The following is a 27,818-nucleotide window of genomic DNA, read 5'->3' as shown; positions in this document are numbered from 1 at the left end:
AGGCGGCGGTGTGGGCCCGGCGGCGGCGCGGAGCAGGCGCGGCTCGCCCGGCCCCGCTGGCTGCGCGGGCCCGCCGAGGAATCCCAGGAATGATGGAATTCGGCTGCGAGCAGGTGGGGAGCGCCGCCCGCCCCCATTGGCCCCGCGCGCCCTGACGTCAGCCCAATTAGGGTAATGAGGCGCTGACGTCACATCCTCGCAGGTAGGGAGAGCGCGGGCCCGGCCCCGCCCCCGAGGAGGGGCTGGAGGGACCCGGGGGAGGAGGGGCGCGGGTTCGAGCCCCGGGAGGGCCCGGAACGACAGGGAGGGGACAGGAGAGCGCGGGCGAGGAGAACGCTGCTTCTCTCCCACCCTGCTCTAACCCTAAACCTTTTCCTCCCCCCGCAGGAAAAACTACAGGCAAACAACACGAACTAAACTACACCTACAGGAAAACAACACCAAAAAAGTCTCTCTCAAGAGGAAAGCACTTTTTAAAAGCAGAAATGCGCGTTTCGAATTAAAGCACACTGCCACAGCATCTGACAAAGCGGCTCGGCAGCCCCAGCCGCACTGAAACACGCACGAGTGACGAGGAGCAAGTGTTTCAGAGCCTGATGGAACTGGCTCGGCTCGGCTGGAGGATGGGGGTCACATCCACGCCCCCCGCACGATTTGACGGTAATTGGTGTGAGCAGATCCGGCACTTTGTTTCCTGTTTACTGCTCGCACTGCAGCGGGGTTTTACAGAATCCCTGCTCCCGATATGACTCACTCGGCCCTCGGAGGAGCTGCCAGCAGCCAGGCGTGTGTGAGAGCAAAGCTGAGCCCTCGCCATGGCCAGCGAACTGCTCCCCTCCCCTTCGTCTGCAGGGCAGGAGCTCCTCGGCACCGCTGCACAAAACCGGAGCGTCCAGAGCGATCCCGTCCCCGCACACCGCGCTGCTGGGAGAGGATCGCTCCTGTTCTCACCATCCCGGCCCTCCGAGCACCGGCACAGCCCCGGCCATTCCCATGGCAGCGCTCATTCCCAGTGTGCCATTTCCAAGATTTCGGCAATTTAGGAGCCAGTCTGGCTGGAGCACTCTGCCTGTTCTCAGCAGTGTTATCAAATCAAGCTGTCGGGCAGCTTGTGCATCGGGAAGAGCCGCTTCCCAGAAGCCAAGCCAAGGTTTCTCCAAGGCATTGTGAAGAACCTGGGAATGCTGTTTCCAGCAACAGGCTTGCAGAAATTAATTCCAGAGCAGGAGAGGATATGGGAAAGTGTTGTACTGACCATCAGTCGTCACCAAACAGGTCCTAGAGTGCTGCATTTTATCCTCACAAGGATCTGAGGTCGCCTCAGGCGGCTCTTGGAGCGCATAGCAAAGGGAAAGACAGACAACAAATCAACCTGAGCCCCACCAAGAGCCTTAGGGTTGCAGATTTGTGGTGGAACCCAAAAAGAGCACAGGGCAGCAGAAATAGAGAGGGTTTCCATGGAATTCTGCTCGTGGCATTTCTCCTGTCCAGCTCCTCCTCCCTCAGTGTGACAGTAAATGCACAAGTATAGAAAAGGCACCACAAATGTCTGTGTTTGCTCAAGGAAAAGAAGCACCCCGGCACAGCAGGGTTCATTTTAGATGCTGAAACTGGGATTTCTGCATGAAATGGTGGAGGGAACACAGCTCCCAGACGGAGCCAGAGGTGCAGCCAAAGCAGCAGCCCAGCCAGGCAGTGTGGGAGGTGCAGGGCAGGGAGTGGCCGGGGATGAACCCACACACCCTGCACTTGGATTCCTTGAAAGATCCAGAGCCCATGAAGGCTCTGCGCTGCCCACTTCCCATTTAAAAGTCCATCAAAATCATGCAAGAATAGCTGACACTGAAGTATTTTCATATCCTTGCAAGGACAGGTCATGAGATCTCCGGGCCACCAAAAGCTAGCCAAAAAGCACATTCCAAACCTAAATTAAACCCAGATTTAGACTCCACACACTCAGTATATCTAATAGGAACACTTCAGTTGATAAAAAAAATGAAATGCATGCAGTGTCGGAACAACCATGAACCTCATTTCATCCATGTGGCAAAGCCACCTATGACACCTGTAACAATATAAGGTAATATTTATATATTTTTTTAAAATTGATATTGTATTAATAGACTAGTGGAGATTATTTTCATTACCAGCAAGCAAGAGGAGTTTGATGATCTAATATTTGGGGAAAAAAGTAGTCAAAATAGTAATATAAAACTTGTTTGAGGAAACAAGATACTGGACAAGAAAAATACCATGAAATATGGAAAACAAAACCACAGGCACTGAGAAAAGATCTGAACTAGACATTGGTACATATCACAAGAATTAATTGCTGCAGACTAATTACAAGGGTTTTTAATATGTATCACTGAGAAAAAAAGTCTGCCACTCCTGTTTATAACTGCTGGAGGGAAGAGGTGGGAAGGGTTTCTTTGTTTAACCAGACAGAGCTCCTGGGATGAGGAGGAGCTTGAGAAAGGAGAGGTCAAAACAGCTTTTGATCCTTTGGAGCTGCTATTACAGCTCCCAGCAGAAGTTTCAGAACAGGATATTTATTAAACATCTAAGGAGCCTGAGGAACATCAGCTGGCTGGGAACAGCGACCCCGTGCATTCCCCTGCAGACAGACTTCCCACTGCAGTGAGGTGTCAACATCTGGAAAAACCAAAAAAATGAAGTGCAAGTTGTCAAACGTTGGAAATCTTGGAAAACAAACCTTAACACAGCATTAGAAAGCCTTGTTGGAGCTGCTGAACTCAACACATGCTGTTCACCGGGCAAATTCACAGATGACAAAAGCAAACCCAGTCCTGGGTGATGAGCTGCATTTTGCTTTGCTCGGGTGTTGGGATTTGTCTTCATTTAGTACAAACTTTCTAACCCAATGGCATCAAAGGCTCTTTGCTGACTCAGATACCAGCACAAATTTATTCTGCTCAAACCCCAAAACTGACCAAGATAGTTGAGGGTTTGTAGCTGAACTAAGACAAAAGTAGTGCTTCAGCACCCAGGCAAGGCACCCAAGGCATGATGCAAATCCTGGGCCAGACTGCAGCTGCCAATCCTGTTCCAAATGGATGTTAATCACCAAAAATTAAGCCCATTCTCCACACAGTGTGGCCAGTGCAAGAGAAGGCTTAACCCCTGCGTGAGGGAGTGGGGACTGTGGCTGGCCATGGATCTCAGCTGCCTCAGGACAATGTTTTAAGACTTTTTTTGGGGTTTTTTTCAATATAGAGGCAGGAAAGGTCCTGAAACCAGAGGGGGGAAACCCATATTCTAGCAAATGCAGTCGCAGTCTGCAGGGAGACCCTATGGCCTAGTCCTACAGACCCTACTCAACCATGAGTCCTGTAATTATTATTGAAATGAAGCCTGGCATCTATTCCATGACCAACCCAGAAAATAAAGCATTTCCACTATAATAAGAGTTTCTTACTGCCATCCCATTTTGTTTTTCGAACAGCAACAATACAGATGCTTATTTTCCAGCAGCCAGGAATGCCTGAAGTTCCCTGGAGTCTGCAGAGAAGCCCAGTGTGTACCAAACTCCTCACAACGATGATGAAATTGGTGCCAAAAGCAAACACCTTTCCCAGAGCTATCACAAACCCCATCATCTGTCACAGGTTGAATAAGGCATGGCAGTGCTTTGCCACCTCTGTCAGTCCAATGCATGCTTCCATCTATCCACACCTTCTTTAAATAAAACTGCTTAATTTTACACCAAATGCCAGCAGCTTTTAAAATCAATCTCAAAGCATGTATGATCACACACAAATTACCTGGCCTCAGAAGCAAACATCTTTCCAGCAATGTTAACACTCCTAAACTCTGAAACTAAAACTCTTCCTGGCAAAAATCCACATTCATCTGCACTGCACCTCAAAGCTGCCTTATACAAAAACATGCCCAAAATTTAAAACACATAGGATTTAAATTTTCTTGAAGATAGTTTATTATTTCATTACACCACAATGTGTTAAATTGCAGTAATTCCAGCCGGACAAGTCGATCCAAACTGTAAGTTGATGGAGATGGTTATTTATTACCTGCTTCAAGACAAAGCTTGCCCTCTTCATAATTGTCTGCCCCATCATCCCAAGGAAGATGAAAAGAGACAGTGTAATTTCAGATGGAGCAGGGTCAGAACAGCGGCATAATCTTCAAGCAAACAATGAGATACTTTCAGACTCAAACAGAACCATGAACACCACTAACTCTGCTCTTTCAGAACATTTAACCACAGGAACTTTTTGCTTGCTTTGTTCTAGAAAAGGTTTCACCCCATGGAGGTTCCCATAAGATGAAGACAGACAAGGTAGCCGAAAAAAAAAAATTAAATACAAAAGGAGTGTCAGATTAACAAATTAAAAGCAACCTTTGGCCACAGGCCACTGGTTTTAATTTGTTAAAGTTTTGTTAAACGATGATAAAAAGACCACAAATGGTTCACAGCAAAACTCCAAATGGCAAATTTAGTGTAAAGGGAAGGTCAGTGTAGTCGGTGATCCACAGCTGAAGGTAAATATTCAGAGGAACCTCTTTGTTACACACATTTTTCTTATGCAGTAAACATCCATATAATAGATTTAACTCCCTATTTGATTTGTATCCTATCTCTCACACAGGACCAGATGAACTGTAGTCCAGGTGGCATAATTAAAATCATGAACAGGTTGCAGCTCAAGATGAGATGCAAAATTATTTTCAGATTTTCCACATTAATTCATGGTAAGCGACATCATTTACATACATTTGCAGGCTGTAAGAAAAGGTTTTTCAGTCAGCAGGTCAGGCTCTGCTCACAGGGAACAGGGACAGGAGGAGAGGGAACGGCCTCAGGCTGGGCCAGGGGAGGCTCAGGTTGGACACCAGCAGGAATTTCTGCATGGAAAGGGTGCCCAGGCCTTGGCAGGGGCTGCCCAGGGAGGTTTGGAGTGCCCATCCCTGGAGGTGCCCAAGGAATTCCTGGAGGTGGCATTCAGAGCTCTGGGCTGGGGACAAGGTAGGGATGGGGCACAGCCTGGACTCAGTGGTCTGGGAGGACTTTTCCAACCTGAATCATCCTATGATTCTCTAGTACAAATAGCACAGCAATTTTCAGTTCTATACTGGAAGGGGAATCCTGCTAAACTTAGTCACAGATAAACAACAGAGGAGACATTCTTTAAACAACAACAACAACAAAATAAAGCAAAATAAACCAGATCTTTACTTTAAAAGCAGCTGTGTGAGTACAACCCTCCAATAGAATCCACTTCAAATGCTGTAAGAATTTCAAGTGCAGGGATGCATTTCATCCTCTGCTGTTGTCTGCAGGGAGCTCACCTTCAAACTGCCAAAGTGCTGCTGACTCAGTCTGCTCCTTGGGAAGCGTCTCATGCAGGGATGCAGGGACAGAGGGAACAGGGGGGTGCAGAATGAGCACAACCTCACCACCTGTGACCCAACACCAGACTCGGGAGGCAACGAGGGGAAAGAAAAAGAGGGGAAAAAAAAAAAAAGAGATTGTCCAGAATTTCTTGTGCAAATAACTTGGTTTTAAAAAGCTTTGCCCCAGGCTGTAAAGCCAAAGCACTGTGACAGCATCATGAAGCACACACTGCTCTGTGTCAGCCCACCCCCTCTCCTGCAGCACTTCTTGAAGCATCCTAGGAAGGTACAAACTTCTTGGCTCTCACTCTTGTACAGGGAGTGAGCCAGACATCTCACCACTGCTGAGAGCAAGACAACTTGAGGGTGGCAATATTAACAGAGAAAACCAAAACCACAACCAAAACCAAAAAAAAAACCCCACTGAATGCTCCCCTTTCATGCTTCACTATGAATTTTAAAATAGGAGGTTTAGAGAAACTTTGGCAGGAGGCAGAGATTAAGCAAATAATCACTGTGTGGGAACACAACCTTTCAAATTTACCACGTGCACCATGGAGCTAAATAGGTCCCATGTAGAGAAGTAATACAAATTAATTCAATAATGAGATGTTTTACTATTTATTTGGCTTATTTAATTGAGTAGGGGAGGTATCCTAAACATCAGGTTCAAGGCTGTCAAAGGTCTCACAGTACAACAAAGGGAAGCGAAGGAACCAAAACACAGAGTGTTATGATCAGTTTTTGGTTTGTTTTGCTTTTAAAGACAGCTCCTTGTGGCTGCAAATTTCTAAAAATCAAATTTATTCAAATTTAAAACCAGGAAGAACCCTCTATACCCACCACACTTGCACAGATTTTCAGTCAGATCAGAGTGTTGTCTTTGCAGCTGCAAGACCTTCCATTTCTCAGAAAAAAAAAATAGGTGTATAATCATGCAAATTGTCCCCACCACTACTGGAAAGGATTTGGCAGAATGCCGGATTATGAAGGCAAAAATGACATGGAAGTTCTTAAACTAAAGAGATAACTAAAATGTTTGGAGTTTGGATGAATAATTTCAGAATGTACACTGTGAAGCTTCCCGTTCGTGTACTAAAACTTAATCCACTTCTAAACATTTCTGATTGAACCAGGCTGAGTAAGAGGTTAAACCACGCAGGAGAAAAGCGATTACTGCCTCTCCCTAAGGCAGTCATTAAGTCCAGGATCTGTTAGCAACGGTGGTGGAGATTTTTATCTAGAAAAACAGGTAAATACGGTCACTGCAAAACTTTATGAAACCACAGTACCAAAAGTGACAGAGCAGCTGTTGGCTCAAATGAAAAGCAGAGCAGAAAATAGCTGTGTAGAGGTTATGTCTCTGCTGCTGCAGTAGGCAATACAAAGAAAATTCATTTTCTACACAGACTGTATGGCCAGCAGAGTGACTTTGAAAATGAAGAATACTTTGTCCTCTCTCAACACCTTACCCACGAAAAGCTATCAGACACACACTGACCTGATATTCTGACCTTCAAAGCATATTTCAACTTCAATTCTATTTTTAAAATAATTGCTGGGAAAAGGCATGAGTCACAACGCTGCTTGGATCCCCCTGCACTGGACACTCACCAAGGGCTGTGTTTATTCTGAAGTTTCCCAAGTCAGAACAGGCTCTTGCATTACCACCTCAATGTGAAGAACAAGGTCCAGTTCCCTCAGCCACCCAGGAGTCCTGGCCTCTACATCCATTCTGACCTTCCCCATTCTGGCACGGATGTGTGTTGCAAACATCAGGAAGCCCTGGGATACTGCAAAGGATTTCTACCAGAGAGGGATCCCACTTGCTCAGCTATCTGCTACCTTCTTTATGCTCAGGTTGCAGCATTTACTCCAATCTGCTGTCAGTGAAAGTCAACAAAATGCAAAGAGAAACCTGAGGGAAGCACAGGTGAGAAATACAGGCTCTGCACTTAAGAGATATAGGTGGAATTTGAAGGGTCCCACAGCCAGGCACCTGGAGAAACTCCCTGCTCCAACACTTGGAAAAAGGGGAAATGTGCAAGCGATGAGGAACACGTCACACATGTGCTGATGGAGGCCAGCAGCCTGGGTGGTTCAGCTTTGTGCCCTCCCCAAACCGACTTTAGGAGCAGCCAAATGATTATGTATCCAGTCAAATTTTGATTTCCCCTTCTTCCTGTGTCATCCAGTTCATTCCCTCTGGAGCATGAGGCTGTTACACACCCCACCAGCACTGTGGATGTCAGAGGCAGCGAGGCCCATGCTGCTGACTCACCTACACAAACCCTCAGGAGTTTGATTGGGTCCAGGCTCTTCATTACAAAGAAGCCTTTTAAGACATCAGAAATAAATCATCTGCCTGGTTGCCTTTAATGAAAGCTCTGTTACACAGGAAAAAGGGGGAGGGAGCATGAAACAATATCCATGGTGGAACAGCCAAGCCAGAAAAGAAGGATGTCTGAAGAACAGAATGAAAGACTTGAGAATTAACTCAAGAAGAGAAACAATAAAGCAGCATGGAAATGGAGCAGGAAGGTATAAACAGGAAAGTTACAAATGGAATGAAAGGCTAAAGTGGCTTTTTTTGTTGTGAAAGAACAAACACACCTCATTAGGACAAAGAGTCAGTAACATATTCCCATGTACCAACTTCCCGTGGAACGATCCCCGGTTATTTCAGTGGATTACAGCTGTATGACCAGAAGAAATCATTTCCACATACTGGTGGGGAACTTCAAAAGCAGCTAACAAGGCTGAAATCAATCTCTCTTCTCTTAAAAGTTTTACATAGCAAAGCCTTGTAACAACTGCCCCGAGTATTCTCTTAACAATCGCGAGGAGTTCAGAGCAAGCTGCTCAAGGCTATGATTCATTCGTGGCTCTCTGCCAGAAAAATAAATACATCCAAGACCAGTGGCCCCAAGGGGAAAGGTAGGCCACTCTTTAAAAAGCACAAGATAAATGATTTACAGAGCAGAATCCAGTTTTCAGCCTATGTGGAGGAGGAAGAAGGACTTTTTTACGTCTCCCAAAGATTTAGTGCACAGACTTGGATACTGGCAGTGCATCAACAGATGGAGGGAACCAGGAACTATCGAGCTGGGATTTGCAAAACTCACTCCAAAGAGCAAGAAATGACCCCTTATACTGCTGTACACAGAGTTCATAAAGCCAAATCAAGACGTGCAGTGGGTATCCAGCAACACAAGACAAACACAGCTGGCTCAGGTTACAGGGAAGTGCAGTAAAGTCACACCTGTGCAGGGATCCTCTGGCAGAGTGACAGTGACAAACAGCTCAGAGGTGGGCAGGGCCTGACGCCACACGGCCCCTGCTGCACATAAAAATGGTTAATTAGCTGCTAAACAACAAGCAGTACCTTACTTTTCTTTTTTTTTCCCCACAAGAACATTATTTCTGGGATAAATGCTCAGCCAGGGAGGTGCAGGATGGAGACTGGTGTTTCACTGGCTCATTCTCACACCAGACTGATTTGTCACTGCCCTCTAATGTTCTTTCATCCAGAAGGTCAGGGCTCCATCCTAAACCTTTTCATTTGTCCAAGAGCTTTGGAACTCTCAGGGTCTGCTTCTACCACTGGGATCAGTATTTTCTGTTCCTAACCTTCCCACTGAGCACACCTGAGCAAGTCAACACCTGGTTTTAGATTGCTTTTCATAAAGCTTATGCTGAAAGATAAAAAGTGCTTTGGCTACTCCAAGTCCTCACTACACAGGAGGTTAATACACTCTACCCACCTTACAACTACATATTAAAGACTTCTAGATTATCTAGAAAGGAACCCTTCATGCTAACAAAAAAATCCAGCCAAACCCCAAGGTTGAGTTTATTTAAGTGGCTTCAATTCCCTAGTTCCATTTTTTATAATATAAACTTTTCAAATTGGGGACTTCAGCCTCTTACTAATAGGGCAGAGAATGCCAGGCCCATACAACCATTCTTTGTCCCCATAAAAAGTTTAGGCAGCCTTGTGCCATCAGCAAAGGGGCATTTGAGGGCGTTTGGTTTACACTTGCTATCACCAATGGATAATGCAAAGTGATAGGTATCTGCCTCTGACGTTAGAAAGCTTCACTGTGATTTATTTCCTATTTCACAGTAATTATTTCCTGAGTCTGGATTAGAATTTCACACTCAAATATTTAAAAAGAATCAATATTTAAAGTTTCCCTGTGATTAGAGCAAGCCTGCATGAGTCATATTACATACAACAATGGGTTTTCTATTTTCTTTCTTAAATTTATGCTCTGAACTTCTCCCTGGAAACAATTATTGGACAACTTCATTGAAATAATTTCTTTTTTAAAGTGAGATCACTAAATCAAATATAGTTTGAGAGATGATGATGATCACATAATACACAAGAAAAAAACCAAACATGCTAATCAGGAAAGATAAATTTTATTTCCATTTTTTACCATTAAATTATTTTTATCATTGACATTCCCACAAGTAAAATGAAATCTTTGCTGAATTTATTTCTATTAAGAAAAATTTCCCAAATTAGCAAACCCACCTGAGTCAGTGTGAAAAATATTCTATTTACAAAAGATCCTGCCATTTATTGCACCAGACATGGATACTGCCAGTAATGCCCATTTTTTCATGGCAGGATTAATGTAAAGAGTCATGTAAAACCCCAGTTTTCTTTCCTTTAGCTAATTTAAAGGGAGTACAAGCTCCATCTTTGTGGGCAGTATTTTCAGGGGGGAAAAAGATAATCAAAGAATTTAAAAATATATGCTTTTGTTCATAATACTCCCAATTTTCCAGTGTTTGGATAGAATCTTCTGCCAAACAACACCTATTTCATAGGTCTGCCCAAGCAGAATTCTGATTTTCCTTCCACCTCTGGCCCTTGTGACAACGCCTGTGAGTTGGGCACTTTTCATCTCAGCCTCATGAGAGGAACACACAGTTCTATTGTTATTAAATATCCTTATTTATTAACATTATTAAATATACTTCTTAAAGGATCTGACACCGGCCAAGCTGCTCGTTTCCCTCTCCCACACTGTGGCAGCTTTTTGGATTCAGGATGTCACACACCTGAGAAATAATTTCCCATTCACAAGGTCTGCCCTGCAGCAGCACCCAGGGAGCATCCTCAGGAATTCTAAGGATGAACCTGGCAGTGCAGGAATGGCAGAGGACAGTTCCATACCTCCTTCAAACTCCACGGATTCTCCAGTTCTGTAAATCCCCGAAAGGACTAAATTTGGGACATTTTATTATTTTGAAAGAGACCTTGAGGGTATTTTGGGAAGTAAAGCTAACAACACATAGAAAATGAGTGACTTTGGGTTTTAATCCATCTGTACAATCAATGTTTTTTACTTAGAGTTCTTCAAAATTCAAGCTCTAATATACAGGAAAATTCATTTCAGTATTTACAGAGTATAATTCCTTTGCCCTATTGCCAACAAGCCTCCCATTAAAAAGGAAAATTGGGCATTTAAATCATCAGAACAGACTTCTTAAATACACTGTAATCTTCTCAAGTATGCAAAGTCACATCTGCAAAACATTTAGAGAAAAAGTACCATTTATTTACCCATACACAGTATGTAAAGACTCAAGATGTCTTCTTTAACCCTCCTTTTGTCATCTTATATAATTTCTTCATACTGTAAGTTATGGATTTCTTTGCCCCTAAAAAGCAAAAAAAAGAAGAAAGATATCAACATTTAGGAAGGCTGACTCAGAAGGTGCTTAGTACATCAAATGAAGTATTTCCCTGGGGGAATGACAGCCTAATCCAGCAGGCAGACATGCAAATAACCTTCCTGTCACAGTCATAACACAGTAAATAATGACACCAAAATTACTTTTAATGCTATCAAAGCAGAGAAAATAGAACAGAATTCTGGTAAATACCATGCCATTGCACTTGGCATACAGCAAAGGCAGAGATCTCAATTTTCAGAGATACAGCAGCAGTCGTTGCCTCCATGCATTGAGGAGTTTTAGATATGATGGGATTGAGGATGACCCCCACACAATTTGTAAAATGTATCCTCGGAGTTAAACAACTTCTGAAGTTCTACCAGAGATGAGCCTTCTCTTACAGACCTAGAGTAAAAAACCTACAGCCTTTTGCTGGGTTTAGTCATCGAGTATTTGTAAATTTAAAAACAAAACACTGTTAGTCTTGGCATTTCAGGGGGGTTCTGAGATCCCAGCCAGTGCAGCTACTTGCTTTTCCTTTTTTGTTTAAAAAAATCACCCCAAAACAAACAAGTAAAAAACCCAACACAACACACAGAGTGACTGTTCAGGTTACAACTCAGTCTAATCACACCCTTACAAATTCACAACTGAAAAGGCAAGTTTTTAATGCTGCACAAAAAGCTCTACTTTTGACACCTGCACAGATTAAAGGTATAGTAGATTACACTTACTACAATCTTTGCTATGTTTATTTAATTGAACACCTGATAACACTGACTAAAAACACACAGAAGGAATTTAGCCAGAAGTCAAACAACATTACAGACCAGAACACAAGGAAAGATCTGCAACAAACAAGCAACCTCAACCCAAGTTTAGCCATGTGCTGCACTGGATTTTTTAATTTTTTGGGGGCATAATAATAATTGATTTGGAAAGACCTCAAGAAAAAGAAAGAAAAGAAAAGCAAAAGAAAGAAATCATTTAAAGATATAATATTTTAAGTGATAGATGCATTCAAATTTGAGTTGCAAGAAGTCAAATGAGTAGGCAGCAATAAGGAAAAGTGCACACTTTTGTGAAGGAATGTGACAGAGCAAGAAGGCTCTGATAACAAACAGGCTGCAGACAATCAGTTCTGCACTTCTCATGTCTCCAACTGCAATTTAAATAAACACAACTTCACCTTTTGTAAGAAACCATCCATACATGTATTTTGAACTTACAAACCCATGTGCATCCCATATGTATGCTCCAACTTTTCCATATTTAATAGGTTTTTGTAAAAGCAAGCACACTAATGAAGTCATGACAGGCTTTTCTTTGCAGCATCTCAAATAACAAGTAAATAACCATGTAAATCCTCAAGTGCCTGACATATCTGCATGGAGCTTGCACACACAGCAACAATTCCTGTTGCAGCACAAGGCCAAGCTGAGCCCTGGCACAGCACAAATAAAAGAAGTGGCTCCAACCCACAACGTTAAAACTGTGGCTTTGAAAATGCCCAAGCTGCTGGATGCAGCCCCTCTGACAGAGGAATTGCTCTGCCATTCCAATGAATTCCAGGTACTTCTGGAAGTGCAGTCCAGCGTGTGGCAGAGCCACTGCAGCACAGCTGAGCTGGGCTGGCACTGCAGCCTGCAAGGAAAGCGCTGCTCTCAGCCTGCCCGGCTGCTCTCAGCCTGCCCGGCTGCTCTGCCCGTGCAGCAGCTCAGCAGCAGGAGAGCGCTCTCCTGCTGCCCCTCCGCTCCCTGAACTCCCCGCACCGCATGGAACGAGCTGCTCGAACCGCTGCCCCAGCACAGGCACAGCGCGGGTTTGTCCACCCAGCTGCTTCCCTAAAGCAGCCCTCGGGCTGATGAATCACAGCTGCAGTAAAAGTTAATGGTTGTAATTACGGCTCGCTCTCAGAATCCGAAGCAGTTGGACCACATGAAAATGTCTTTCTACTTCAGCTCTGAATCTGGGACTTGGTGGTTCCACCTCCCCTTTGGATTTTTCCACTGTAGGACGCAGAACAAAGCCCTGATGCACATGGGACAGAGCCCACAGCATTTCAGTGTAAACACGACTTGTGCCTGGTTTCACTTAATCCACGTTGAGTTTTCTGCAAGTATCAGTGCTGGAAGACAGCAATTTGGCTGTGAGTCCCCCAAAGTCTCCTGGTAGGTTTGCCCAGCTGCAGTGCCCCGTATTTCCTTTGGAAAAAGAGCACTGATGCAGGTACTGCTGAAGAGCTGCCACGTGGAGCAAATAGTTTATATATTTGTAGTGCACATGCAAACCTTGTACAGATATTTACAGTGAAGCCAGTGGCCTGCAGTATCTGCTCAGGCAGCTGCTGAAGAGAGTAGTCATCACAAAACCAGAGTATTTTATATGTAAACCTGTTCCTTAAAAAAAAAAAAATCCTTGAATCATTAAAAACAATCACTGTTCAGAACATTCGTGCTAACTTAAAAGCATCTTGAACAAATGCTTCAACTGATGATTTAATCTATAAGATTGTATTTATAGAAAAAATTTCAAGGCTTGCAACATTCCTTGAGTAAAATATAGAGAAGAAAGAAGCTAAAGAAGTACCAACATCTTCAGAGGAGCTAAATATAAGAGCTGCAGAGAGAGTTCCCAAAGCCCAGGCAGACTCTGGCTATGTGGGAAAACAAATCAAACCCTGGTGCCATCTCTAATGGGAAACAGAGAGGCAACCTCACCACAGACTCGAAGAAATACACAGGCGCATTTTCAAAAACTAAATAGGGCATTTAACAACAAACAAAAACAGAGCTGGAGCTCGACTTGAAAACCACATTGGCAGAGAAAGAAAAAAGTTCTCTCAACTGGGTTGAAATTCCTTCTTGTGCTCGTGCTTCTTGGCAGTAATGTTAATACCCAGCATGGCATGTCAGCACAGCTATTGCTGATTTAACATTGAATTTGGAAATGCTGTACCTTGCACTGCCATGCTGTGGACCAGAGCAGGCATCTCACCTTTGCTGGTGTTGTTAAGATAAAATAATCAGCTAAGGAAAACAGATTGTGTGCCCTGTAACACTTCAAAAAAAGGGATGGCCAGCTAATGAAAACTCTCTTTTGCAAGCAAAGTATTTGTACAGTTACTAGGAACAGCAATAAAAAGTCAGAGCTTACTTCATGGAGCCACAGATTTCATGGATCTCTTTCATATTTCTTTTATTTAAGCTACTGTTCTTGACATAAGCACTGTAGAAGGTCAGAACCTTATACTTTTCCTAAAGTCTCTGCTAGAAAGTGTGAGAACAGGTCTGAGGGGAACAGAATAGTAGACAAGATTTGGATAAAGAATAAAGAAAGAAATGCAGCATCCTTAGGGACTGAATTTCAAGCTCCACATTTTCCTGTAAAACACATTCCTTGCCTGAGTCAAGCAAATACTTCCATGTAGGAGCCACATTCCTGTTTTCTCTGTGTAAATTCTGTATCCTATGAACATGGAGAGCCCCAGGAGCTGGCACAGCCAGGGCAGCAGCAGGAATGCTGCCCTAGGGATGAATTTTAAATTAAGAAGCCATGACTGGGAGAAAATCCAGAAGGTACTGACAGAGTTAACATAAACTCAATGGTGTTTGGATATCTTAAAAAAAAAAAAAAATTAAAAAGAGCAAAAGGTTTTTGCTAACTAACTCCTAAAGCCATGGACACCCATCCCTCCTCAATTCCAGGGCAGATCACACAAACATCACACCTCAAAAATACTGAGGTGACATCCCTGATCAGTTAAATTTCACTCCTCAATTCTGTCACTAATGATTTTGGCCAGATTCTGGCAGAAGAGTGTAAATACATTTTAAAAAAACCCAAACCTGAAAAAAACCTAAATTATGCAAAAAGTAAGAAAAATCCACTCCCCCAAGCCTCCTTGCTCAAATTTGGCTTGTGCTGGAGGCAAAGGACCAAAATTGCTTTGCTCTACCTGAATTAAATCATAAAAATACGTTTCCACCACTAAAACCACTAATAGAAAATAGTTTTCAAATACAACTCTCCATAACTGACTGATTAGAAGGAAACCATAGTTTGTTTTAAAGCTAAAAACCCCCACTACATATAAAGCAAAAAGCAGTTAAGACAAAGGGAAATAGAGACATTTCACAAATAACTGGTTTCAGGTGCACAAACCATGATAAAAATTACAAGTGCTATTCAAAGATGCATTAGGACCCCCCAAAGTCCCAGTGCCAAGAGAGGCTGTCAGTGATTTACTGCATGACACACAAGAGGAGCTGACGAGCCCCAGAGGCGATTTTCTGTCCATCAGAAGAGGTAGGAAGGGAGCATAAATAATCCACACAGCTTAACTATTTCTGCTCCTACTCCTGCACTTACACAGAGAGCTCTGCCCACGGGGCACTCAGGATAACCTGAATTCAACAGGAATAACAGCCTTTAAACCCAGTAATGGCACCATTTGAATATCATTGCTTTAGTGGAAGAATTGGGAATAGGTATGAATGAGTTCAGAAATTCATTTGAGCAACTTTAAGCCTTTTGAATACAAAAAGTGAAGAACTAGTGTCCATCAGCCAAATCTGGCCTGCAGAGAAAATAAAATTGAACTCAGAAGCTGTTTTTTCTTACTTTTGCGTTGTTGAAGGGTTTGTTTGTTTATTTAAGAGTCACACAGACTGCAGTTCCTTTCAGCATTTTATAATTTTGCAATAGTTATAATAAAGCCTCTGCTTTAAATGTTGCTTTTATTTTCCAGGGACTTTTAATTAAACACACAAAAAGTTTATTCTTTAAACTCCTGTAATGAGACAGTCTGGGGGCCCTGTCATTTTTCCTTTGTGAAATCAGAAGGCCCATGTTGACAGAAATCACACACATTCTTACCAGCTGTCAGGATGGTTTTAGCACTCTGCACTATACTGGAGGATCTCACAATTCCTGAAATGCCTGCAGAGGGAAAAGCACACAGATGTTACCCATCTCAGCACTGGTGTGGGGATTTTTTTTACCTTCCACCATGCACAAGTTAAATATTGTTCCAGTTATACAATCAAGCTAGCCTGAAAGTAAAACATACACCTAACACAGAGAAGATTTGAGTTTGCTCTGTTTTTTCATGCTAATTAAAAGTATTCTCTAAACTATTTAAAATTATTTTATGTATAACATACAGAAAAAAAAACCCAGATCAAAATTGAAACAGACAACAAGCAGTAGGAATTGACTGAATCCATTTATTTAGTGTTCCCATTAGTTCTCTACTAAGATGATTAATCACAAAGGATTCACAGATGTTTCATCTAAGTGCTGGTAAATTAACATTCTAGAGCAGAACAAATTATACTCCCTGTTTACTTCAACATGAAATTGGGATTTGGCACTTCTCTGATCAAGCAGACCTACCTCTGTTGTGCAGTGCTTGCCTGGCTTTCCTAAATTACAGCTTTTGGAGATAAGGCTTGTTTACCACTTTGCACTGTGGCACATTCAGTTCTCATTGTCCAGTGGTTCTTAGGTATTAAAAGAATAGTACATAAAACCTTAATTTTTTTCAAAATGATTAAGTTGTATTTGTTCTACCATATATAAAAGCATACTGATATGTACAAAACTACTCACATCACTAAATAAATGAAATAAATGTAGAAATGCAGCAGTCCCAGAGCTAGTCTTCCAAATGGACACATTCTGCACTGACCCATAGAATATAATTTCAAATATTTTTAAATACTTCCTTCAAAGCTACTTCCATAATGAAGAACAAAGCTTAGCATAGTCCATGTCTAAGTAAGGATACAATGTTCCACTGGAAAACCATTTGAGGGGTAGGAATAGGGAAGAGAAAGGAACAAATCACGACTACGCAGCAAAATATCTTGGGACAATGCAATTCAACTTGAGTAATCAGCTTTGTCTTGTAGGATTCCCAAATGGCTTGGCCTGGCCTTCACCCAGATTGATGAATTAGTAAAATGCTTTGGCCACAAAAGTAAGAGCATCTTGACTTGCTCTCCTAAGAGTTTAAACTGCTGGGCCTGAGAAGACCTGTCCAGGGTTTGACACTGAACTGCTGCTCCCTGTGCAGCCACAGCTGTGCCTGCCAGAGCTACAGAAACACAACCACCAGCATAATGAGCTCAGGGGGGGGTGACTCAGAGCTCTGTGTGCTGCTCAAACACTACATCCCCTCCTCCCAGATCCAGCTTTTATCCTGGTTTTTATCCCATAATTGTTGCAGCCCAGCACAGAAGGTGTCATGAAAGAAGCTGGACACCTCCATGTCCAGGTGCAGTTCATCCCATGCTGTCTGTGGAGAACTGCAACACCCAGGAGCTTTGTTTGCCCCAAAGGAATCAGCCTGAGAGCTCCCTCAGCAGCTGTGTCCAGTGGCTCCCAGGCATCTAGGGAATTTTTGTTGCGCTCAGGGAGCTTGCAAACTTTGCTATCTGGAACAGAAAATGTGTCAAGTTCTTAAAATACATAAAGGACTTCAAGTACTAAGCTTTTTCATTTCTCTGCAGTGTACCAGAACATCGGTGTCTGCAGCATCAGCTTTAACTTGCTCACATGACATAATCTTGCCTCAGAGCAGTTGTGCTGATGAGAAGCACCTCAGCCTTTTCCCTCCAAGCTGGAGCTCCCTGCCAGGGCTCACATGTCTGGGCTAACCACGATGACTGGGAAGGGTAATGTCAGCAAGTCAGAAAATGACCTCAGCCTTGCAATGTATGACTGGGAGGATATAAAGCTTAATATTTTGATGAAGTTTTGCCTGAAGATGGAAGCATCAGAGTTAGGTGATCTAAGCAGGCCACACTATTCCCTAAGTGCTGCCTCTTTCAGGACCCAAACCACAACACATCTTCCTATATCACTAGGAATGCTATTGGTAGTATTTCAGATAAGCTGGTGGCAATCAAATCCAAACCCAGGCTTTTAGGAATGTATTTCATGATTAATCTCCTGGATCTTTTCACCCTTCTCTTTAAATCATCCTGAAATAGAAGAACATACACAATAGATTTGTATATCTATCGTGTCTTAAAGGAGATTACAGACATTGGTCCAGACCTACCTTGATTCACCACAAATCCACAGTCAGGGTCATGGGCCACTTGCAGTAAAATTTCTTCCACATCTCTGTTCTTTCCAGGAGGGTTTACCAGAGCAGTTATCTTTTGTTGCAGAGTCTTTGGCAAAGCCATAAGCTGTGTAAATTGACCTTCTGGACTTTTATCAATCTGAATGTTATAAAAATAAGACATTAAAAACATTCAGTTCTCTTTTTTTTTTTTAAAGAAGTCAGAAAATTGACCTGTGATAAATATCTCACGGAACCTGATCCATTTCACTAGAAAAGGTCATTGACAATGCTAATAAAAACTTCCCAAGCACAGGGAAATGCAGTATCTCAGGTCTCAACCTGAAAAATGACTCAATGCAAGGGTTTTTATTCAAGGGAAGACACACATGATCCTGCTGTGTCTGCAAGTAAGTTTTCATTGAAACTGTATCATTTCTGTTGTATCCAATTTCCTTTGGAAACATAAGTACACTACAATAAAAAAAAGTTCCCCAAAGACCACTTAGCTGAGTTTCTTCTGCCTGAGTATAATCAAACTGCAGACACACACACATTTCAAGTTCAGCTTGAAAACCATTTTCTCTGCTTTAAACTCCAAACCACATCTGGTTTGTATAATTTGAAGAAAACATTCATCCCACATTTTCCAATCTAAATCAGAAATTCAACGACCCTATTTTGAATACAATGATACCAACATGCAGGCCTGTACAGATTTCTCCAAAATGTAATGCAGGATGGGGCAGAGCTCTCCAAAAGCCGAGGAAAATCTGAAGAGCTCCTTTCCTCCCACACAAGGTTTTAGACACTTCATGGAGACATCAGACAGGAGTCTGGTTGCCCTCTCCACTCCCTTTTGTCAGTGTGGAGAAAATGATCTCCAGATGAGTCAGCCACAACTCAAGAGGCAGCCGACAGTGAGCAGCTCTGAGCACTGTGTGGGAGGAATCCGTGCCTGAACCAAAACTCAGAGCTGGGGTCTGCCTTGCCTTGGTTCTGAGGGACCTTTGAAGGAAGAAATTTTCTCTGTAGCTCTGCATGTCCTGGAGCAGGGGGTTCTATTCTGTGCTAACTGCACCCCCAGCAGTAGTCAGCCACCTTTGGACTCCACTGGGGAATTACTGCCAATACCCAGAGGAAGGTGTGAGCAATAAAGTATTAAACACTTTGCTTCAAATCAACAGCAAAATGAGGGCATTTAATCAACAGTCTTGATGACTATTGTGGGATTGTGGAGAGATTTATTATCCAACAATAAATTTGCAGTATGCTACCAGGATTTGTTTAAAGGTAAAACAACAGGGAGTTTTTCGTTGAAGGAAGTATTACTAATTCTTTCCCAAATTCATTTAAATACTGCTTCCACCAAACTGTTCACAAGCAATAAGAAAACATGGAGACAGCTGCAGTACAATACAGATTTGCCTATGTTTTATTCCAAAGCATTGCAGTAAAACTCTTTACTGTGCTCAAGCCTGTAGTTAAGCCAGTTTCTAACAAAGACACATCCCAAAAAGGTGGCATTTGGGAGATAATTACCCAGGCTTGAGGATAAAGAGGTGCCCATGTCCATGAGACAACTGGTGCTATTTGTGACTTCACCATGAAGTTTATATCACACTTGAATGTTCACACAGGGACATGCAGATTACAAGAGGAAAAATTGCTACTGACTGTGGCATCTCTCCCCTAACTGCACTGTTATACCAGAAAGGTGGCATTCGAGATACTAGTCAATCTAAGGAAAAAATGGTTTTTTATGGGTATTAATGCCAGAATGTCACTTGGGCTTAGTCAGTTGATCGTCATAGCTAGCACTTGATGAGGTTTTTCATGAGTTTTTGATTGCAGAAAGTTGCACCTCTGAGTTACAGCCTGATCTCTCTAACACAAACCATCTGTTTATTCCTCACTTCCTCGCCTGTTATTTCCATATGGAAGTCATTAAAACACACGTTTTACAATGATCTGTGCTGGTTGCCTTGCTGGTGTCTAGTTCTGTGCCCATACTCAGAAAATGAGCAGTAGTTCCTCCATATGAAGAAACTGGTATGTAAGGCAACTCTTCTGGTGGCAGAATGAACCAAACAACAGAAACATAACAAACAGCAAGTACAGAGCCTACAACTGCTCTCCTTTGTGTGTGGCATAATTCCTGCCTTCTGTCAGTGTGATAAAGCACTTCCACTTGCTTGGTTTAAAGCTGTTTAGAAGGAGAACACTTGCCTCTAGCCTTCCCAGATGGTGCTTGTACACCACTTGAGGGCAGTCCTGGAGTATGTTACTGTACAGCTTCTGGAAATGGGCAACGTTGGGTTTCACTATGTTCTGCACTTTGGATTTGTCTTCTCCTATTATCATTCTGAAATCACCTAGTCAGGAAAAGAGAGAGTGAAGCCATCAGGAAAAACCCAAAATCAGAAAGAAGGAGAATATAACAGATACCAACATAGTACAGAGCTGTCATCTAAAACTCTGTTCTCCAATACTATATATGCCTATACAATCCACAGTAAGGTTCACCTAATAGTGAAAAGAACTATTCAAATACCTTCAAGCACAGAAAAAATGTCCTTGAAGGCACATATTGTTACGTGGCCTCTGATAAAAATGTCATCGGCCCATGTGCCCACATTTTCACTTGGGCAACAAAATAATTCCAGCTGCCAAGTGGCAGTAACAGTTACATTCTTTGCAACCACACCTCAGACTCAACAGATTACTAAACAAATTGCCCAGTCCTCATACTTAGTATCCACAAGCAAATAAACTGAAATTTTCCAATTGGAGAGGAAATAATTTGCATTGTTTCTGCACTCCAAGGGCAGTACCTGGAGTTCAGCTAACGGCACTCATGGTAAGATCACTGGATCACCCTTTCCTCTGAGCCATGTATTGTGTTAGATGTTACAAAAAGAAATTCCTTTCAACACCACTGTTACATTACTGGCCTTCGCACTTTCTTTTCTGATACATGACTGAAAAGTTTCAAAGAGAATAAGTGAAAAGACAGTCAGTCTGTATGAAAGCATTCCACTACCTCTGTTAGGTACTAGCCTGGCTGTTTCCTGGGTTTCCAGCCAGGAGTTAGATGCTCAGTGTAGCTTGCACCAACAACCAAAATTCTGAATCAACTCCTTTTCCCACTTCCCACATTCAGGAGATAAATGTTGTTGAAAGGTGGCAACTTGCTAGCCTTCCTTAGTTTATTTCAGTTTATGCCAAGCCACAAAACAAACACTTCGTATATAAATGGTACTGACTCAGTGCTCTCAAAAAATGCAGAAAAAAATAAAGGATAAACATTTTCTAAATTAAAGCTTGAACAACTCTTTCAGCAGTCTCCAAGGAGACTGATTAGAGTAACACATAAAATCAATTTTGTCTACTAGTACAGCCTCTGAAAGACTTAACGAAATGGCAGCAAAATAAATATCCACAAGCAGCCTTTTTCTTGTGCATTCCCAACTGGGGGCTGTATTGTTTTAGCTTTGTTCACACAGCACAGCCAGTCTCAGCACTTTACTGGTTTTTGTTTAATTGCACTGTTTCGAAGAGTATATAAAGTATCTTGGTCACTGGTGCCCACCAAGAATCCAATGCCAGTGCTGGGCAGGCTTCAGGTGGGCAGATAAGCAACAAGCATCCCTGGCTGGCAATCCCACTGTCAGCACCCTCTTCCTGGTGCTCTAAAATGGGCAACAATTCAGAAAAGAACTGCTCTGGAAAAGTGAGTTGTAATTTGAACTGTGCTCAGAAGTGTTACATAAAACAGCAATGCTCCTCAGAATGGCCAAGCTGCATCTTAGACCCCCCTGTGCTTTCTTTAAAAGCCAAACTTGCATTTCTGTATGAGCAAAGGAAGCGCTGTGTAAAGCACAACTCCAACCAAACTTGCTCACAGTAATTACAGTAAGGATGTCAGCATTTAAAAAGCAGTGCTGAGTTAAATTGTAACAATTACATCTTACATTAAAGAGCGATTTGCAGTAGTTCCTTCAATATTTTTCTACCAATTTCCTAATTAATGACTAAAAAAAAGAAACTCAACAAATACCAACCAGGAGTGTTAAATGTACATCAAAGAATCATAACCTGGATCTACAAGTTAACGAAATAAGAACCTTAAACACAGCACACTCAAAAGGAGATGACAAGGTATGAGTCAGACTATCAGATGACTCAACATTGCACTGAGTGGAAAGAAAAAATTTTTTCCCAACGTTTTGAAACATTACACCAAAATACAATCCATGCAAACAGAAGAGAACCCACATTATTTCATCATATCCAATCACTCACACTTAGCTGTTCATAAATCAAGCAGGTATAAGCAGTGTTGCTGATGTACCTACCCCTATTTCCTCTGAATCAGCCCAATTAGTGTTCTGGAGCTGTTATGTAAGCCACCATTCAGACAGAATTTTTGATGCACACAGCAGTGCAGGCCCAAAGCAAGAAGGCAGATAATTTATCACACATGAAATTCCAGCTGTGGTACAGCAGCTCCAACTACAGCTCTTCTCCTCAGCCACTTCAGACCCCACAGACTCACCAGAGTAGGAGAGTCCTGCAATCTGCATGTAAAGGTCCTCTTCAGAGAAGCTCTCTGGCAACATGAGAAAGGCTGCTGTGACTGCACTCTTCAGGTTGCTGACAAGAGCAGCTTGCAGCTTGCTGTTCTCATTCTGGGCCAGGATTTTCACCTGGAAAAGCAGAGCCATTGGAAGCAAAACTTCAGGAAAGCGCTACTGGAGCTAGAAATGTTATTTATTTTTCATGCTGAATTGATTAAGAAATTAATTTAAGATTAGATCTTATTAGTATGGTACAGTAAGTACTAGAGTATCCCCTTCTACTTACACCATGTGAGAGAGAGGAACATGTTTTTAAGAATTAACAGTCTGCTGGAAAAGGCTGTTTTTACACACAAGTTTGGAAGTGCTATATGCAACAGACATTAGCTAATCTCTGAAGAGCTAGTCACCTTTTCATATGCATCAATTTAAGGTTAATCAGAACAGGAAATATGAATGCATCAACAGAAATACTTCATATGGCATTGTGCAATAACAAAAAAGACTATTGTCACACTGAAAGAGAACAGAATGCCAGACAGAGATAAGTTTTCTTATTCATCTTCATTCTTTTAATTTTTTTTTAATAGAGGACTCCCCTATCAAATGCTTCAAGTAGTTTCTCAGACAGAAGTTGTCCTAGAAGAAGCAGGGCTTTATTTCTGTACTTTGCATGAGAAGAATGTGAATTCGAGGGGATCTTCACTTATCCATGAAGAACAGGTCACTTGAGTGCCTCTACCTGCCCCAAGAAGTGTTTATTTTTGGGAAACATTGAAACTGTTCAAGACCAGCTACAGAATCCAGTCACCTAGGATATGGAAATATACTGCAATAAAAGGCAGATGTTCGGTAAGAACTGAAGAGAGAAACGCACTGTTACAGAACACCAGGCACGTGAAGGCAGCCTGGTTTAGGAGATGGATAACTATGCACTTCTGGAAATAACTCCCCTAGGAATCCCTGCTTGGTGTGAGTCTGTCTTTTTCAAGTGTTCTGGTTAAGCAATACTGTCTTGCTTACAAAAGATGTCTTTTCAATATTTGTCTACTCTACAACACCTTAAAATTCAAACCCACTGGCCATTGTGAACAAAGGTATTCCCTTGATTTTTCTCAAATCCCATCAACCAATTCACTTAGATGTATGTTCCTAACTTGCTGCTACAGGGAAATCTAAGGAAAGTCAGAACAGAAAAATCTGTGGTGCCCCAAGCAGTCACACAGGTGACTGCAATACCTTAGGATTGGCATGGAAACATCAGCAAGTTATGGACATGTTAAGGACAACACAGTTAGAGCCTTTTATAACATGAAACTCAGCAGAGACACTATTCCTCCTCATGGAAGACCCCAGCCTTGTCTTAGAGAAGCAAAAGGAATAACCTCTTCCTTTTGTCAAATCATCCCCTAATATAAAGCTGTTTTTTTTCAAATGAAAATAATATGCTAGGCTTCAAAATCTGAATGCCTGAAACACTGATAGCATTTATGAACAAATTTGCAACAGTTCAAAGAGCTGCAAATCTCCCAGGAAGTCAGAGTGCAATAGTTATCACCCTGGTACAACAAGGATGAATGTTGATTCCTGGGGTAAATCTGAAAGAGCAGCAAAGTTAAGGAAGGCTTTTTCACAGTACAGAGAATTTATATTCACTGTACCATGTCACAAATCAAAGCAGCAGCAAATGCAGTCACACTGAAAATAGCTATTCACTATTCACTGTTGATATGACATCCAGAATTCTTCCTTCAGTTATCTTCCTCAATGTATTAAGTTTCATTCTTCACAAAGACAACAGCTGCTCTAACCTGAATCATGCTGTAATATATATCTGGAGATAAAGCCAGCAGTCTGAGACAATCTATTCAAACTTTCACTCCAAATTTTTTAGTTAAAAGCATAATTAACTTGTGTTCCAAGACCTGAAGGGATTTCTCCTCTAATTCTCCCCCTCCCCTCCTAACAAATTTTCTCTTAGCACTGCTGCCATCTGCTGAAAGCACATCGAGGCAGGCACAAGGGGAAAGCAAAGACTATTTTTTATGACCCAAATATGGAGGAGAAAAACCAACGTGCAGAACCCATGGTTCATTCAATTATGAACCAGACAGTAACTGCACAGCAAAGCTGCTTTCACCTTTAAAGATTTCCATTCTTTAACTGTGTTAAATTTTGGCCACCCCTATAATCTGTTATAAAAGGCAAATAACACATTTAACATTGAAGGGACTTGGCATTAAAAGAGTCCAGTTATTCAAGATCTAGTACAGGCAGAAAACTGTTATTAATATACTCACCTTTAGGGGCTCTTTTTCCACATTACACAGAACATCATTAAGAACCACATTTCACCTCCTTTCTGAGAGATTATCCCTCTAGGGCTACACCCCTAAATCAGGGCAGATTATTTGTGCAATACAGATGCACAGATCCCTAACAGATAAAGTTCAAACTCCAACTGATCATTTTCCAGCCCTGTAATTTCTTGCATTTCCAGAGAGAGAACTGAGCAGTTACCGGCTTTTGTAGGCGCCCAGCGACATAGAGAGTTTTCCAGTGAAACAAATCCTCAATCAGGGCATCAGTGCTAATTACTCCATATTTTATCATCTGGAAAAAAAAACCCAAAGCAATATAAAGGCTTTTGAAAAAACCTATACTTGCATTGTTTTCCCTACATGCCATAGCTGTCCCTAATTCTAAGGAACACGTACCTCCAATAAAAAACTGGATGCATAATAGGAAAATATTTATCTGTTTTAATTAACACACGAAGTAAGAGAAAAATTTCCCATTCATATGCAAACTTTACATGTTGGAATAATTCACATTATGATATTGAAAACACTCAAGAAATAATTTTTCAGAGACCTAAATTAAAACCTACAGACATTTATGTATCCTGTTATTGGGAGGTGGGTGTGTATCAGGGAGTTTTTTCTCTTGCTCTTTGATATTAGGAAAAAAAACTGTGATTTTGTAGCTTATTTTATGTAACTGGAAAAGTCATGGTAGTTCCCACAGTTTGTTATAAATTCGTATTACCTGAATTTCCAAAGATTATCACCACAGCAAGGCAGCCAGCTCTAGAATTTCTGGACAACAAGGGACCATAGACTGTAATGTGACTGAGTTGTTAGAAAATAAGACCAGGGCATAAAGAGCCAAGAACACAATGCCATGGCCAAGACCACAGGTCCTTCCAATGAAATCCCAAATCCCTTTTTACATCAAGCAGATAAAGCTTAAATCCCAAAATCTTGTACAGGGACAAGAACACCAAGACTGACAGAGTGTTTCCCTCACTCCTGACCAAACACAGAGGTGCAAGAACAGGACTTGCTGGATGAGAACCACTCACCAAAATTATTAATTACACTCAAGCCTCGCAGGTCAGGGCATTAGACACTAAACCACACAAATGTCAATTCCAGCTTGCTGTGTTGGAACTTGAATTTTGTATCAAACAAATGGTAAAAGACCACTTTGCTGTTACTACATGGTCAACTGCTGAAATTAAGCACCACCAGAACTTTACCACCACCAAAACTGGGAGACAGCAAGGGATAAGGAATATAAACCCAGTTCCTGAAGTGCTTTAGCTGTAAGTTCCAAACACTGCTCACACTTTTAAGGTGCAAGACCAGCTGCTCTGTTTGCTTTTTAATTAAAGTGCTGTTGGTGAAGCAGTTTGAGACATAAATATTGAAGATACCACGAGTTAATCTGCAGTTACAATCTGCAATATTTGCTGCCTGAAATCTGCTTTAAGCTAATAATTTTAATGCTTCACAGACAGAAATATTTGACTTAACTCACTCAGACTACTTGTACTTACCCTGCCATTGCATGGCACTAAGGTGTTGTAGTAAATTCCCGCTCCGTATCTTTGTATGGTAGTTATCTTTTTGGGGCCAAAAAATTTTAGGAAGGAATAATGACTCCTGTTCTTTAACAAGTTTGTCATATGCCAGCTCACAGCATCATCAACAGCAAACACGAAGTCCAGCATATTGTTCTGAAGATAAGGAAAAGAGTGTTGGGGTTTACATGTCAAGAAGAGCCAATGTTATCATAATAATTTAAGATATACACAGTATCAAACTTCCAGCTAATCGTTTTTCATGAGTGAAAAATAAAAATAAAACCCAAAACGGAAATATTAGTGTCAGATCCTGCTTAAAGGTTCTAATGAAGTTGTATGTTTATTGTCAGTCTATCAGACAGTCCAAAATTTTCCTGTCCTGATCATGACCAAGCTTCAACCCTCCAAAACAGGGGAGCAGGTGTAAGATCTCCACCACCCTAATTCACAGCTCAGTGGAACAGCTTACAGTGCTAATGAACAGCACTTTTGGGCCATGAATGGAGGGATGTGGGCAAATAAAAGCACCACCCGGGAGCTGGCAGCAAGGAACTGCATTTCTAGCATATTCCTTTCTAGTGTATTCTTTCGCTTTTGTCAACAAAACAACCCAAAGCATAAAAATAAACATTATATCCAAGCTGTTGGCCCTCAGACGATGAGGAAGCCCCCCAGACTGCCATATCAGTGCGGCAATATATTTTAAATTCCCCTCATACGCTGCACAGCAGTTGGACAAGCTGCAGTAACTCTCTTTAAAGGCAGTGGTAAATAACCTGACACACATCGGTACACACCGGGCTGAAAGGGGACCCCGAGCCCCCCACAATGACAACCCCGCTGCCGGGACCACGCCGGGCAGCCCCTGGGCACGGACCGGACCCCCACCCCCCCGCTATTCCCTCAGGGATTTGGGATCTTCGCCCCTTGCCGTTCACACACCGCAGGGCCGGAGGCGGCTCCGGGATCCGGAACGCCGCGGGGCCCGAGCGCTCACCTCGCCGTGCTCGGCCGAGGCCCCCGCCTGCCGGAACACCCCGGAGCCGTAGGCGAAGGCCAGGCTGAGCTCCTGCGGGAACTGCGCCAGGACCCGCCGGAACTTCACGGCCGAGCTGGACAGCACGGGCAGCGCCATGGCCCCGGCCGCGGGCCCGCCCGGCCCGGCCGCTCCCGCCCACCGGCGGCGTGAGGGGAGGCCGCGGCGGGGGAGCGGCGGCGCCGCGCT

General features: G+C 42.5%; 1 protein-coding gene and 1 long non-coding RNA gene across 4 annotated transcripts; one reads left to right on the top strand and one right to left on the bottom strand.

The window, feature by feature from the left end:
- The first annotated feature begins 9 nt into the window (after window positions 1–9).
- LOC121663917 lies at window positions 10–3,430 on the top strand. Its single transcript, XR_006015812.1, has 2 exons — window positions 10–202; window positions 388–3,430. It is a non-coding gene; the product is annotated as an uncharacterized LOC121663917 (long non-coding RNA).
- Window positions 3,431–10,693: 7,263 nt separating this feature from the next.
- TAMM41 (TAM41 mitochondrial translocator assembly and maintenance homolog) lies at window positions 10,694–27,783 on the bottom strand. Of its 3 annotated transcripts, none has more exons than XM_042026722.1 (8): window positions 27,591–27,781; window positions 26,567–26,746; window positions 25,246–25,338; window positions 22,704–22,854; window positions 20,375–20,520; window positions 18,140–18,305; window positions 15,949–16,011; window positions 10,694–11,055 (listed from the first exon to the last, which is right to left on the bottom strand). In XM_042026722.1, the coding sequence occupies exons 1-8, from the start codon at window positions 27,726–27,728 to the stop codon at window positions 10,979–10,981; spliced, it is 1,014 nt and encodes a 337-aa protein (XP_041882656.1). In that variant the 5' UTR covers window positions 27,729–27,781; the 3' UTR covers window positions 10,694–10,978. The 3 variants fall into 3 exon arrangements, with proteins under 3 accessions (XP_041882656.1, XP_041882655.1, XP_041882657.1); XM_042026721.1 differs by lacking the exon at window positions 10,694–11,055 and adding an exon at window positions 11,619–13,469 and having other exon boundaries at window positions 27,591–27,783; XM_042026723.1 differs by lacking the exon at window positions 10,694–11,055 and adding an exon at window positions 11,619–13,469 and having other exon boundaries at window positions 27,536–27,593.
- Between the last annotated feature and the right edge of the window lie 35 nt (window positions 27,784–27,818).

The sequence above is a fragment of the Corvus kubaryi genome, unplaced genomic scaffold, assembly GCF_017639235.1.
Source record: "Corvus kubaryi isolate FWS band 111438036 unplaced genomic scaffold, C.kubaryi_AGA036_p1.0 37285, whole genome shotgun sequence".
Taxonomy (NCBI): Eukaryota; Metazoa; Chordata; class Aves; order Passeriformes; family Corvidae; genus Corvus; species Corvus kubaryi.
Note: the sequence above shows the minus strand (reverse complement) of the source record. Positions and strands in the feature narration are given on the sequence as shown.